The 16,662-nt window shown below is 28.8% G+C and overlaps 1 protein-coding gene across 2 annotated transcripts in view; it reads left to right on the forward strand.

The window, feature by feature from the left end:
* Positions 1-16,662, forward strand: part of LOC129913909 (gamma-aminobutyric acid type B receptor subunit 1) — a 261,724-nt gene that overhangs the window by 201,240 nt on the left and 43,822 nt on the right. For both annotated transcript variants that reach the window (XM_055992884.1, XM_055992885.1), the window contains exons 6-7: positions 9,098-9,263; positions 9,374-9,617. In XM_055992884.1, the coding sequence (XP_055848859.1) occupies positions 9,098-9,263; positions 9,374-9,617 (410 nt within the window). The remainder of the gene's footprint in view (positions 1-9,097; positions 9,264-9,373; positions 9,618-16,662) is intronic.

Raw genomic sequence — 16,662 nt, forward strand, 5'->3', positions numbered from 1 at the left:
AGGGAATTTTAATGCCAAAATTCACCAGTGCACATTATTTGTATTCATTTTACAAAAAAAAAAAACTGTAATAATAAAGAAAACAAAGTAACCTTTTTCTTACATCATATACAATCTCAGTGATATGACTTAAGAGAGTTCACTTTTAGACTTTCAATTATTTATAAAAGCTTTCATGGGTTTTTGTTGTAGGTGAAAAAAAATGTGTGTTAACATTTAAATGAGACTTTTAAGAAGCAAAAAAACCATTCAACTCTGTTTTTTGTGTTGCCTACCTAAGAATTTACTCTCTCTAAGGAAGAAAATAAAATTAAATTATCCTAGTTCACAGCACATCAAAACTGGAACGTGCAAGATTTTTGTCTTTAGGTATATCTTTACTGGAATATAAATCCCAAAAGACACAGAGAGAGACGACAATCTTTAAACTAACTACGGTCTGATTTATAATAAGTGTCAGTGACTCTGTGAAATAACAATCAAATTTAATGAACGTGAAAGCATTCAGGAAGGAATGTTGAACCTTGTTTGAGAAGTTTATTTTTTTTTTGGCATACAAAACAAAAGGGGTTTATTTTTTTTTATTTTTTTTTTTTTTTGTATTTTCTATGAAAGGTAAAATGTCAAGAAGGACATTTAGAAGAACAATATTGAGTCTGATAAAATTTTACAACACACTTTTAAATTTATTGGATGAGCTTTAATTAAAGTGACAAATTAGAGTTTCTACAAAAAATAATAGGGTTAAAGAGGTCCATGGTAATTCTATTTTTTTTTTTTTTTTTTAATAAGAAAAAAAACATTAAAAGAATCAAGGTTACTTAATCGCAGAGTGATTTAATCACAGCGAAAAAATAACTCACTATTTTTATTTGGGGTGCAATTTTGATTTTTATTGCTTAAAGCTGTATTTTAGAACTTAAGCAGTGACGAAATTAAATTGACCCAATCGCATTGATACTCTTTTCTTGCGTTGGGAGCCATTTTTTTTTAGTTGTATTGTCAATATAAGATAGTACTTAATTTCATTTTGTTCTTGATTTTATAGTTTAGTTTTCATCATGGAAGGTAGTTTTCAAATCCAAAGTCGAAAAACATTTATGACGTCACGTTTCGTAGATACAAATTTATAATTTCTTATAATATATTGAGATATTATCTCATAAACATGACGTCATAGATTTTTTTCGACTTCGGATTTGAATTTAGAATACAAATCTATAGAAAAGTACATTTTGGCTAAAGGAAAAAATAAATTCTCAGTTTTATGGAAATTTTGCATTATATAATATCATGTTTTCTAATATTTACTTTAAAAGATAGTTGGCAACCTTATAACTAGTGATGGGCACTATCGAATGATTTTAACTATCGATAGTTATTAACTGAATGATTTGAACTATCGAATAGTTCATTCATTCATTCATTCATTCATTTATTCATTCGGATTAAAACTATCGAATAAAACTATCGAACAAAAACTATCGAACAAACTATCGAATAAACTATCGAATAAAAACTATCGTTTAAGAAAACTATTCAAATGAAAAAATTGTAACTAAGCTACCGAATGAAATAACTATTGAATGAAAATAGTAACTAAACTATCCAATTAAAAAACTATTCGAATGAAAATAGTTCCTCAACTATCGAATGAAAAAACTATTCGAATTAAAATAGTAACTAAACTATCGAATGAAAAAACTATTCGAATGAAAACAGTAACTAAATGAATGAATGAATGAATAATTTAAAACTATCGAATGAATGAATATTTTACAACTATCGATAGTTTGATAGTTTTTATTCGATAGTTTCCATCACTACTTATAACCCCAAAATATTCAATTTAGTATGAAACATAAAGGAAGAGATGTCAGAATGATACTAATTTAAAAAAAAATTTCCATGAAATAGCGTGATAAGAGGTCTAGAAGTGTGTTTTACTAAGTTGGCATTTTTGGACTTTTGTTTTCAAAATTTTTAATTTTTTTTTTTTAAGAATGAGTCTATGAATTCTATATTTAAGATCTAAAACCTTTCTGACCTGCATATAGCCAAATTTCTAGTTCATATACTATTTTGAAAAACAGAATTCTATTTAAAGGCTTATTATGGCCGCCATTTTGGAGCCCCCATTTTGAATAGAAAAAGTTGGCAGCATTTTCGTATCCTCCATATACAAATATCCTTCAATGTACCAAATTTCATGACATTTCGCCAAGAAATGGTCGTGCTAATGAATTTTGACGCCAAAAAAGCACTGCGTGCGGCTGTGGTATGGTTGCCAAGAAATGTTTTTTATTTCTTTAAAAATTCGATTGCTTTTCTTATTCCAGGATACCAAAACATTTTGCCCACCAAAGATTCTAAAACAAAATAAACTACGTATTTTTTTGTATTTCCACTTTGGGCGCCAGTTAAACGCTAACTGACTTACCTACATGGTTTTCAGAGCCCTGCATTGGGCACCATTTGGAACATTATTTCTTTTTAATTTTTTTTTTTTGATTGAATGAATTTTTACTAGGTATTGTCTTTTCGCTAAATATTGGAATTAACATTTTAAATCCCAAAAATGATCTTGCAAACATTTTTCTCAGAGTTTCGTATTGGGCGCCAGATTATACCAAGTTCCTACGTAATATAGTTTTTTTTTTTCAAATTATTCTCTGGTAGTAGAATAATCCTCTATTGATTTCAATACTACGATTCATGATAAAAGTAAGCTATTTGACGGCCATTTTTTTTTTTTTATTTTCACGTTGGGCGCCACGTAATTTGTAATTGACTGCTTTAGATTTTGAAAAAAAAAAGGTACATACCTTAGTTTTTTAAATCGACAGTAGGATAGTATATTGAGTCGATATCTTTAAAAAAAAAAAATTCTGTTAAAAAATGTTAAATTGATTCTTAAGACCGCTGCGTTGGGCGCCATTTTAATGTTTGTATTCTTTTTTTTTTATTTTTTGTATAAGACTGAATGGAAAATTTAAACGTACATATGTCAGCTTATCATAAATATAATCTAAAATATTTATTTGGTTGTCAGAGTTCCACATTGGGCGCCAGTTAAGAAAGAGTGTCTTATTTTTGTTTTAATATTTTAAACTAATGTCGAATTTTAACACTCTTTAATAAAATGGTGTTTTGAGTTCTATTATTATCAATTCTAATAATATATGGTTTTGATTCTCGGAGCGTAATGTTATTATTTTTTTTTTTTTCTTAGAAAAAATATTTTTAGAAAAATTATCTCTCTTACGTTCTAAGAAATCCCTAAACTATTTACTTATTAAATCGAAAAAAAATTCATAAATGTAAATTTTTTTGAAAACACAAAATATGTACTTGTTTTCGATGATGTCTCTAAGGGTTTCTTTAACCTTATACATGATATCATAAAACTACCAATACTTTGTATACTACAGAGGAAAAAAAAAATTCTCTCCAAGGTCGCTAAGCTCAACAAAGCCGCTCATATAATTTTATGTTTTTGAAGGATTTGCCTCGAAGGAACGAAAACAGTATGAAAAAAAAAAAAATAGAATTACCCAACACAACCATCAAATGTTTCCAAAAGAGTTATTTCTCCTTTCTTTTTTTTTTATGTTCGTTCTCGAATTTTTGATTCGGAGATTATGATTAAACCCTTCAAGGTCATGAATGGCTTATCCCATAAGCCCACGAGCACTATTGACAACAAGAAGAAACAACTTGGCCATGGATCATATTTCCTTGTTTTTTTTTCTTTTGCTTTTTCTCTTTTAACTTTGTTTCTTTATACCTCCAGCAGCTGTTCTCAAACCTTTTTTTTTTTTTTTCAAAATTTCTCCTTTCCTTCTTTTGACTGCAAAAACTTCAACATCTTGATAAAATAATTGCTCCTCTGTGAGAACCCGTTTTTTTTTTTTTTTTGTTGCTTTCCTGTCGGCCAATTAAACCATTGAAATCGTTATCCTTTTGCTTAGACATCACCACAAAATAGAAAGCAAAAAACAACAAGAATAAAACTCATCCTGTTTCTCTTTGGTAATTAGATTGGATTTGAAAATTTGATTACTCTTTCCTCTTGTCCTATCACCACCTTCGCCTTCGCCCTTTCATTCACTCTCTATCTCTTTCTCCATCCACTTGACAGTTCAAAGCAGCGTTACCGTTGAAAATTTTTGAAAGGTCGCTAAAAAAGTCGCTTTTAGAAAAAAAAGGTCGCTAACCTGAAAAATTGAAAAAAAGTCGCTTTTTTGTCGAAAAAGTCGCTATTAAAAAAAAAAAGTCGCTAAATCGTTTTCATATGTTTTTACATAGAAAAATAAACATAAGTTGTCTTGAAACAAAGTTTTTATTAACAATAACCAAATTAGAAACTAAAAAAAACAGTCTTCATTTTAGGATTTTAATAGGCTATTGATTATGTAGTTTAGAAAGGAACTAAGACGTTCATGGGTTTTTATTGCAGAAATCGTTGAATGGGTTATAAAAGAAGATAAAATCGCGGAGTGCTATTAAATGAGAGGGTGGAAACTGAAGATAGGGGTGCAGAAGCCCCCTTTTTGTTTTTTTCAATATACCACGTAAACCAAGCAAAATTTTGATGTATTGCATAAAAAACTTTTTATAGAGAATTAAATTTCCTATTGGAATAATGTTTTTTAAAAATTGAAAAAAAAATTTCCATACGATAATAGTAGAAACAATCATAAAAAAAATATCAAAAAAATCGATTTTTTCAGTTTTTTTAGTTATACATTTTTTTTTGGGTTGAGATAGACATAAACATTGCTCCAAAGAAAAAAAGAAGATTAAATTACCTTCAAAATGCTGTGCTCACTAAATTTTTTCATTGAAAAAAAACTTTTTTTTTTTCATTGCATTAACATTTTCTATATCTTTTTTTCAACCATATATAAAAAAAATGTTTGCAAAAAAAAGAAAAAAATGTGAATATCAGTCCCTTTTTCGATTAACAAAAATTAAAGGTATGATATTTGACTAAATTTTTGTAATAATCCAGTAAGCATTTAACATATTAAATAAATAAATAGGCATTATTATCTTTCAATTAAGCCATCGAAACCTAAAAAAATATTTAATGGAATATTTTTTACAAATTTTTAAAAATATGTTACATGAGAGTAACGCTGGGTCCAAAAGGGTTAAATAAAAATAAAAAGCTAGAACGACTACTGCACTCTTGCGCCATTATTTTATTTGTTTGAAATTTTTTTCAATTTCACTTGCTAAATGCTTGTGTTCAGCCTTCAGCATTCAACTCGGTCTGCTCAGTTATTTTATTCTGAGTCCATCGATGGTGCTCTGAACTAGCTCAGAATACGTTCAGAACGAAAAAAGAAACACAAATTTGAAGCTCTAAATGTTCAGAATTAAAAAAGAAATACAAGAAAAAAAAAGTCGCTATTATGAAATTAGTGAAAAGGTCGCTTTAAATAAAAAGTCGTCGCTTGGTCGCTAAGGCTTCAAAAAGGTCGCTAATAGCGACTAAAGTCGCTTAACGGTAACGCTGGTTCAAAGAGTGAGACTTTCTAATAATGTAGATGAACCGAGAAAAAGGATTTTCGAATTCCTAGCAAACACAATACACTGCCGGCATCATCAGCCTTTTATTTTATTAAAGGATAAAATAACTTCTTAGACAGGAGTTAAAGTTTTTTTTTTTTTATTTTTTTGTTCGTTCCTTTAGGGGGCAATAGGATATCTATCATAGTAAGGCGCGACTATAGTTGAATGATGGATAAAAAGCAACACGGTGGATATTATTTTTAATTAATAAATTCAGATGATTATCTTTGTTTTAAAACAAAAGATGTATATTTTCGAAAATCTATTTCAAAGTTATTTGACAAGGTTATGAAAGAAAATATATACATGATTTTGTCTTGGATAATTTCAAGAATTTAGCTGGAAGACTGCGATTTTTGAAACAATAGGAAATCAAATAAAAGTTTGTTAAAGTTGAATTTTTGATTAAAATTAACTGATGAAATGGTTTGGAGGCATAAAGAGCTCAATTAACTAATGATTCCCGGGAAAATATGTTCGATGTTTGTTTTAATATTGTTAAATTCAATTTCAGGATCTATTTGCCTTTTGATATACTTTTTCACATTTTGTTTACAAATTATCTATCATCTTCTATAATTTCGTTTCTGGAAAAAACTGAAAAATAAAACCGTTTTGATTTCTTGAAAGCATTTAGTTCCAAAAAGTCATATTTCAACACTACACAAATACTATGTACCTTACATAAACACTATGTAAATTATTAGAGCCCGATAATAATGACAACTTAAAAAATCCACTTGTTTCTTGTGATTGCAAAAATTTAAAACCTCTTTAAGATATAGTACATGTAAAATACGAATTTAAAAAAAAAAAAAATTGTTACACTCATGAAACTTGGCAAAAAGTTAGCTTTTGGGATAGGAACCAAGTACAAAAAAAGTCTAAAAAAAAAAGTTTGGTGGAACTGTGATTTTTCGCGGACAATAAGGAGGGAGTGAAGGTCAAATATAGTGAACAAAATTGTTTGTGGAATATCATCATATTACACATGTTTTTAAGGTATTTTTTGATGCTGAATTTAATGACATAAAAATAAAGTCAATACGATTGCTGTAAGAAAAGTTATTGCTGGTTAAAAACAAGGTTGCTTGTTTTTTTGACCTCAACAGGTAAAATATAACCAAAACTATGCTACACTGATGAAATTCGGGATGAACCTTAAAGATAAAGCAGGGACAAAGGATTCATAAAGTTTTTAAAATTATTTTTGGTGAAAGGGTGTTTTTTTGATGGGTTAAGTTGTGTGTGAGAAAGGTATCATAACAACTGACTTAAATTTTATTAATTTTTAAAACTTAGTGAAAAAGTTTTGGTTGGTATAAGAATTAAGAATCTATAAAGTATACAAAATTATCTTGAGTGAAAGGGTGTTTTTTTTTTTTTTTTAAGAAATGACGAAATTCGGAATTAGTACCACAAAAACTGGGAAAAAATTGTTACATCAATGAAAATTGGTAAAAATGTTTCGTTTATAACAGAAACCAAGAACCCAAACAGTCTATACAAATAATTTAGGTGAAAGGGTGTTTTTTTTTTTTTTTTTGGAAATAGGTTTTGGCGATAAGTCCCATAAAATCAATGGTATAAAATGTAACCTTACGAAATTTATTAAATATGTTCTATTTTCCATAGAAATTACGAATAAAACAAATCTATAATTTTTTTTCATGTGAAAGGGTGTTTTTTTTAGGTTTAGAGAAAATATGGGTATATTTGAAAAAGTGTGTAAAAATAGAGTAATATTAGTGGTACCCTATTGAAATTCAGTTATTATATTACTTTTAAGATAAGAAACAAGAATCTAAAGGGTCTATGAAAACATCATGGCTAAAAGGGTGTTTTTTTTTTGAGTGGAAATAAAAATAATGGGTCACCCTAATAAAATTTGGTGAGAACATTGAATTTGGGATAGAAAGCAAGAATAAAGAGTTTTCATAAGAAAAATTTAGGTGAAAGGGTGTTTTTTTTTTTTCGAAGAGACAGTAAAATCTGCAATTGGTCCCAAAAAGCCAATTAAAAATGTGTTTTTGTACTTTTAAAAACAACTTTTATTAATACTTGTTTTACATTTCTTTTAAAATTAATAATGGAATTAAACTAAACGTATTATATTTTATGAATGTTATACAAAAAAAAAAACTTTAACATTTTAAGCAACATTTGGAAGTTTTACTTCCATTTAAAAATTTTGCCTTGAGGGTAAGCGGACGGTTTAAAATAAATTTCAAATGTACTTACTTACCTATATTTTTTACATAGGTAATAATTAATTTATTACAACTTATTTATAATCCAAAAAATAAAAGTGGGCGTGGCAGTGGGCGAAAAAAAAAAAGCTGCTATACTAAAAAAAATAAAAGAATTTTATATTTTGTTTCAATTTCTAAAGTATTTTTTTTAATACATTAGTTTAAAGCAGGTTTGTAAAAATATCAATTGAATAAAATTGCATTTGAAATTAATAATTAAAATATTTATTGCAACTGAAAAAAAAATTTGCATTAAAAAATTTTGCATAAAAAAATGTAATGTCGAATTTCTTAAAATTTTGGATTAGGTTCAATAAATTATACTGTTTAACAAAATTAAATTTTTTTTTTGTTGCCGAAACAAAAATATACTTTTGCTGAGCTCGAATCCGAAGTCAAAAAAAATTTATCAGCTCCCGTTAGAGTATGCAGTACTTCGGACCTTATTCTTTTATATAGGGAAAATTGTTTGAGCATATTTAGTAACTGTTTTTATAAGAACTATATATAACCTTTTTAAATCTGTTTAAATCTTTCCGATATCTTTTTTACTGCCTCAGTTATATCCTCAGTTTTTTTATAAATTTTATAACGTCATTATCTCCTTTATGATATATGAAGAAAAACCCACTTACTTAATTTAAAGATATCTCGGGCAATACAAAAGATATTGAAAAGATTTAAACAGTTGGAAAACAGTTCTTATAGAAACCGTTACTAAATATTCTCAAACAAATTTTCTAACGGTTATATCTCAAAAACGGGAGCTGATTAGTTGTTTCTGACTTCGGATTCGAGTTCAACACACTGAAAACGGCAACAAAACCCTTGTAAACCAGTGTTATAAACCAGCTTATAATGGTCAAAACTCCAAAATTGTAAGAAATTCAACTAATATTTAAAAAAAAAAAATATTTAATGCACACAATTTTCATTGAATTATTTTTTTCAAAGCAGAAATTTTTTATTTGCAATAAAAATGTTTGCAACAAATATTTTTCAGTTGCAATAAATTTTTCTTTACGAAAATGTAGGTAATGAGAAACAAATGGATAAAAAAAAATAATTTTTTACTTAAACACCCTTTCAAATGATTTCGACAAAATGAGTTTCACAGGTATTTTTTGCCATTTTTTAGAAAATTTTAATTAAAATTTATAATTGAAATTTCGAAAAAAAAAAAAAATTTCAAATATTTTTGAAAATTCCGAAAATGTGTGTTTTGAAAGTTTTGTCAATAATGAAATAATTTTTTTGTTTTTCAGGTTGGTACGAAGATAACTGGTTCGAACAGAATTTAGAAAACGAAGGTATTACATGTACAATAGAACAAATGCGACTTGCTGCAGAAGGTCATCTGACAACAGAAGCCCTTATGTGGAATCAGAACAATCAAACGACAATTTCCGGAATGACAGCCGAGGAATTTCGGTAAGCCACATTAACCAAAAAAAAAAAAAAAACTGACATACAAAAAATTCATAAATCATTGCGAAAAAATATTAAATATTTATTTTTTGTTATTTTGTTTTTTTAAACAGACAACGACTGAATACAGCCCTCACAGATGAAGGCTATGACATTAATCATGATCGCTATCCGGAGGGCTATCAGGAAGCCCCCTTGGCCTATGATGCTGTGTGGAGTGTAGCTTTAGCATTTAACAAAACCATGGAACGACTGAAAGAACGAAAAAAGTCCTTGCGTGATTTTACATACACCGACAAGGATATTGCTGATGAAATCTATGCTGCTATGAATTCAACACAGTTCCTTGGAGTGTCGGTAAGTATCTATCTAGAAATGTTGTGTGTGTGTGTGTGTGGATTTAAGTGGATAGGAGAAAAGTGTTAAAAAAAAAATCATAATTTTTTTTTTTTAGAATATGTTTGTCTTTGTGGGACATATTGTCACTTATTATGACACTTTTGAGAGCAAAGGATAATAATTTTATACTCACGCCGCCTACGTGTTGGCGAATAACAAGCAGCAGCCAAGGAAGTTAGTTCGAGTGTTGTCTATGTGATATCCTTGTCGCGTTGTGAACTCTTTCTTTTAAGTGTCAACTTCAAGCGCAAATGTCGCGTCTTTATTTTACTCCTCGAGCAATTACTTGCGCGTTGTCGTTGTGTGTCAGTGTCTTTTAACGCAAAGAGTCTTTTTCTGCTGCTCTCCTCCTGGAGGCAGGTTAACCTTAACATGTTGTTTGTATGTGGTGTCCTGGAGTCCTGTGTCTTTTAACTTTTTCTTTGGATATGTCTTTTTTTTTTTTCCTGCCATCATCGTCTTCCTTGCTTTTGCTGTCACAAGAAAGGATAATAAACTATTCGTTCAAGGATATCAAAACATTTTGCCTCTTCTTTATTTATTTTTTTTTCCCTCCCTCTGTTCTCATATGTGAGATCCTTTTGCTACGTTTTTTTTTTTTTTGTTTTTCTGGCTAAAAGGGACTCATGGTTTTCACATTGCTTTTTTTTTTTTGCTCTTTTGACTGAACTTTGGAGATAAAGACTATTTTTTTTTAAACATCTTCTACAAGGACATCATATATGTGGAATATATTTTAACTTGGCATAGATAATGTTGTTTGGTTACGATGATACTGAAAAACTGAACATTGAAGTAAAAATTGCTTTTCATTTATTATATAAAGTCTTGACATTCCTTGACATGGGGTTTGCTATTATTTTTTATTTTTTTTGAGAAGAAGAATTTTTTTGATTGTTTTTTGTTTTAATTAAAAGTAATAACTTGAGGGTAAAATCCAACAAAAAACTGGAATTAATAACTTGTCTTAATTAGTGAGCTACCAATTATTATACGAAAATGTTAAAAAATAAGTAGATGCTGTTGACAAAAAGTGAATGAGGTAAAGGTGGAAAAGTTTTAATTGCAAAAAAAAAAAAAAAAAAACAAAACAAAACAAAATTCACTGTGGTATATAAAACATAATGAAGCTGCCACAGACATTAAAAGTCAAAATGTTTGACAGTCCATTGAATTTTTCGTGTACACAAGAATGACTGGAAAAATATTTAAAAAATTTCACAGATTTCACTGCTCTTATAAGCAAAACTGCTCTCTGTATTTTGTTAATTCACTGATCTTTTTCAAAAAGTGTTTTTAGTTTTTTTTTTTTTTAATTTCACTGCTTTTTTAAAGCATTCTGTTTTTGATACCTAGTGATTTGATTAACGAAAAGAAAAATTTAACATGATGACAAAACAGAGAAGTTCTTTGCTTTAATGCAGGCATTCAATGAGTTATTTCGTATTAAAAAAAAAAATGCACGACTGGGTCGCACGTACTTGCTCTTGTAGTTCAAAGTATCTTTATCTTAAATATCTATTGGAAATTTAAGATTTTGTGGAGAAAAAAAAAAAATAAAAACAAAAAAAAAAAAATCGAAAGTTAAAAAAATTCAATTTTTAAAATATTTTTTGAAAAACTTTTTTTTTTAATTTTTTTTACATTTTACACTTCAATACCTATGATGTCTGTAAACTTTGAATAAAATTGACTTATGCTTTGATGAAATATATGAACTTAAAAAACATGTCAATTTTTGAAAAACGGCAACGCCATATTTCCGTTCTCCGCATTTTTTGAGAAAAACTAAAAACGCAGTTTTGTAAGAATCAATAAGTCTATTACGTATACCAAATTTAATCAAAATCGTTAGAGCCGTTTTCGAGAAAGTTGCAATACCTCGAAAACGTTATATGGGAGATATGCCTGTCCTTATTTTATAGGTACTTTTTTAAAAAATGTTCTAATGAAATAGCTATCTGCATTCCTCCCCTTAAACAATTCAACCGTGATACTCGTACTTCAAGGAATGCCCATCAGTTTACACTTGAGCCCAATTTCGGACGTACCGTCAAATACAGAGATTCTTTCTTTAGTCGCACTACGAGAATGTGGAATGCATTACCCGGCTCAGTTTTTCCCTCCCATTTTAATGTCCAGAACTTTAAAACTAATGTGCATCGGTTTATCCTTATAAACCCCTCCCTCTTTTCCTAACGCTCGCACTGTGTTGATACATATTAAGGGTACCCAAAATCCCTTTAGTGCGCGCAGATTATAAAAAAAAAAAAAAAAAAGGAGATATTAAAAAAATAAAAAAAAACGGTCCTAGGGAATAACCTAAAAAGCATCTGTACCAAGTTTCAAGCAAATCCATCCATCCGTTTAGGCCCTAGCTCGATGTACAGATGGACGCACAGACGCAAGGACGCACAGACGCACGGACGCACAGACGCACAGACGGACGGCATGACGAAAACCACTTTTTTTATCTTCTCCATCATCGAAATGTTGGTTTTGATTAAAACCTCAAATTTTTTTTTCTACACAAAACCAATACTTGCCCTATAGAGCAAGTAAAAATCGAAAATGGTAAATTACATTATTTTATATTTAGTTTTTATATTTCATATTTTGAATTGTATTTGAATCAGAAAGAAATTTAAAGTGTAATTTATGGGTTAACCTGCTACTTAAAGAGTGATTTAATAGCAGCTATTTATCGCTGTTTTTTTTTTTTTGTATGCTGCTCGCTGCTATGACTGCTCCTTAAAAATTGCTCTTAAGCACTTCCTTATTGGTGGATTTGGATTGAAATTGAAATGGCTTAAAGGAAGTCCACTACTTACCACTTCTTAATTGTCGTCGATCATTGAGTATAAATTTGAAACCTCTTCAAACTGTGTTCATTAATACAATTTTCATATTGTATTTCATTTTACTGTGAGATAACTAAAAAAACTATACATTTTCATCAACTTCAACAAATTAGAATTAAAATTCTTTAAGGGCCAATTTTTCAATAGTCAGATAAACCTCAGTTAGAGCTTATTCCTAGGAATAAAAGTTTTCATTATAGTGACATTTATTCTTCTGATAGCCTCGAAAAGAAAAATCTTCCACAACGATAATCAATTTTACAATGTATTTTACTTGAATTTTATTTTATCTAATTCCGCTAAATAAAAATAGATTCCACAGTAATTTATTAATTTACTAAAGTAACTAAAGTTTTTTTTGTATAGGCATTCCAAATCTTATCAATTTTATTCGTTTAGTATTTTTTATTAAGATTCAAAAACGAATACGTTCCACAGTGAACTAATCAAAAGAGATATAAGTTTTAAAAAAATTAGTTTCGATCTATAAAATAAATAAAATGTACGTTCCACAATCAATTTTTCTGATTGCGGGTCCTCATACCTGCGCAATAGGATCTCAAAGATACTCTTTGTTTTTATTGATGAATAAAGCTTAAAGAGTCATTTCTTCCTTGACAAATTTGGAGGAAATTTTTGTATAATGCATTTTTTTCGACATTTGGTACCAATTTGTTTATTTTTTTTTGGTTTGTAAATATAAAAAATAAAACACCTTTTTTTTACTTGAATGCAAAGGCCTCTGTTGACGCATCCAATCCGATTTCGAGACTTTGGTCAGAAAGTATCGGCTTCGGAAAAATTAAGAAAAAAAAAAAAAAATAAAAAACAATGTTTGGTAGAAAATATCTCAGGAACCAGATCTCTAAGAAACTTTTACTTTTCAACTATGAATAGAGCTCAAAGAGACCTTTCTTTTTATGTATCACTCAATGGATTTAAGACAATTTTTTCAAAATTAATTCCAAGTTATCGCCTTCCAAACTAGGAAAAATAAGATTTGGACGATTTTCAACTATGAATAGGGCTCAGAAAGAATGTATCACTCGATGGATTTTTAAAACACATTTGCTTTCGGTAAGTTTAACCTTGATTTTTTTTTTCGATTTCGATTGGAATATAACTTTTCAAAGTTTTTTAACGCAATTTTAGAAATTTTCGTAACTAGCAGTTTTTCAAAACTGGAGTGAGTCTTTTTTAATGACGACTAGTGTATGGTACGATGGTGGAAATAGTTATACCAACCAGAACCACGGTTTTTGTTTATATAAAAATCTATCTACTCATATCTCTTGTCGTGTTGTCCATCCTATTCTGTGTGATTGAAACGGAAAACCTGTTGTGAACAGCAGGAAATTAATTGTTAACAAAGCCATGGTTATGTACAATATTCGTCCTCTATTTCCTTGTAAATATATTTTTTTTTTTTCTTCCCTTTCCATGTAAAAGAAGTTGGAATGTAGAAAAGTTCTATCCCCTTTTTTCCAGTCGAATAAGTTATTGAAAAAGAACATCAAGACACACAAGAAAATATAAGTTTAGATTTTGTTCTACTTTTTTTTTTAACCTGGCCATCAGGTACAATAATGCAGCAGCAGCAGCAGTAGAACCTACCCCCTGTTTATATCCTGGACATTTGTAACCTGACGACAGAGACTGCCAGTAGGGTAAAATTGTTTAACAGAAAATATAAAATTCGAAATATCAAAGTCTGATGAAACTTGGGGAGGTAAAAAACTTTTTCCATGTTAAACAAATAAAACTTTGCTGGTATTTTCCTATTTTTGTTTCGTCCTTTTTATATTGGATACTGTGTGTAATCGTCCTTTAAAACAAACATTTCAACGCGATTATTTGTATAGGAAAAAGACATAAGTTTTGATTTGAAAGAATTACTGCAAGGACTCAATTTAACTATATAAAAGTTTTATTTATTTATTTTTTTTTTTTTATTATTTTAAATGAAATCATCATTCGCTCTATATCGTTCCAGGTGTATTTATATAGAGAGTCAGAGCATGATGTTATTTTTTTTTTTTTTTGTTGTTCTTATGTTACCTATATATAGCTACAAACGTTGGTACATTTTGTATCCTTTTATTCGATTTAACGGTTGAAAAAGTTACAATTGTCCTGACAATTTGTGATGCATGCTACTGCTGCTGTTGCTGCAGAAGCAGAAGCAGCAGCAGCAACCTTATGTCAGAAGAATTGTAATTACAAGGTTGCACGAGTGTAAAGTGAAGATAAAAATTATTTGCTCGACGACGACGTTGCGCTGTGCTGCACTGCAAAGTTGGGTAAATATTGTATTTTTCAGTTATTTCCAGTTTTTAATAGCAGAGGAAGGACCATGGAATTGTGTCTAGAACAAGGATATCTTTAAATAGGGTTGAGAAGAGTTGAGAATTTGTGAGTGATGAAAAGGAGTTGAAATGTTATGTTTTTTTTTTTTCTCCTTTTTAGTTGGGAAGGACATAGATATACCACAAAAGAATTTCCCAACTGACCCTATTATCATGGAATTGAAACAGCAAAAAGGATCTTGAATTATTAACCACACGTTGCAGAGTTAATAAGCCAAAGTATAACAGAGAAGATAGGAGACATCATAAATAAATTATAACAGAGAATTCTGTGTGGTTCTGGTTAGTAGTTGACTTAAGTGAAGAGGTCACTCTCATCCTTTTGTTGTATTTTTTTTTTTTTTTTTTTTTTTAATTTGTTTTGTTGGCTTGACAGAGCTTGAAAGTGATGATAGTTTCGGTTTATTAATAAGTTTAGTTTTGGTTCTGTTCTGTTTTCTGTAAGTGGACACCAAACATTCTACTTTTTTTTTTACAAAAGAATTGTGATGATATTACTAAGGGAAGAAAATTCCAACAACAAGTTTTTATCACCTCCAACTTGCAAGAATATGGTAGGGAGCTACAATCTATCGCCGATTCCGAGTAGAGATTAAAATTTTCTTGTAAATGACTTTTGGAGGTTTTATTTTTATAATAAAATAGTTGAAAAGTACAATTTCTTTTAAAAAAATAAACTATTAGAGATACAAAAATCTTCTATAGCTTATTTGAAAGATAATAACCTAAAGTTGAATACATTTGAAGGATTTAAAAAAAAAAATCCGTATTTTAATAGGGTAAATAAGGGTAAAACAGAATTGCAAAAAATTGGCTATTTTCTAAACACGACAATGTAAAGAGTTGAATTTTTTTTTAATCGATAGATAAATTTATTACAAGACTGACAATGGTATTGAAAAAAATTCTAAAAAATTTCAAAACCAAGTTATAAATGGTTTTCTTAAACTAAAACATGAAGTAGACCTTTGAAATTTTTTTTGACAATTTGAAAAACGTCATTCGAAAGATAATAAAAAAAAAATTAGGGATCTTATACGGATATCTTTTTTAAGTTTTTGCGTTTCGAAATATGAATTTTTGAAAAACACCTCCTTATTTTGAGGTAATTTTTGGTGAGTTTTTATTTTTTTAAATTTTTCATAGCGTTCAAAAATTGGTATTTTAAAATGATTTTTGACCGAATAACAGGAAAAACAAGTTCAGACTATATTTGTGCAAAAATTTCAATCAATTTCGTAAACACATTTTTGAAATAACGGTAAAATAAAGTTCTATTTTTTAACAGATTATATCTTTTGATTCAGAGCAAACACAAATTTGATTTAACTTTATTGAGCATCCTGATGATATTACCTTTCATTTGATATATCACACATAACTATACATTCAGTACAAGCTTAATAATGTTAAATTAAAAAACGCATACATGTGGATATATGTTGATCATGATCAGACACCAATGTGGGAAGTACCGTAATCTCAGTTTGGAATTTCGATATGGTTGGCTTTGAAAAATTCTAAATTATTTTCTAGGCATCGCAGAAATAAGATTTAAACGTCATTTGAAAGGTGAAAATATAAGCTTTTACGTGATATAAAATTTTTTATAGGTTGTCATTGAAAAAATTGATCCAATACCGTGAGAAGATAAAATTATATGTTTTTTTGCCTTTTTTGATGAAAATTGATCGAGTTCAAAAAATTCTAGCTCTTTTTGTAGATGTCTAATAGACATGATCTATATATATATTTTGAGCTGATGCAATAAGCTTT

The sequence above is a fragment of the Episyrphus balteatus genome, chromosome 3 (assembly GCF_945859705.1).
Source record: "Episyrphus balteatus chromosome 3, idEpiBalt1.1, whole genome shotgun sequence".
NCBI lineage: Eukaryota > Metazoa > Arthropoda > Insecta > Diptera > Syrphidae > Episyrphus > Episyrphus balteatus.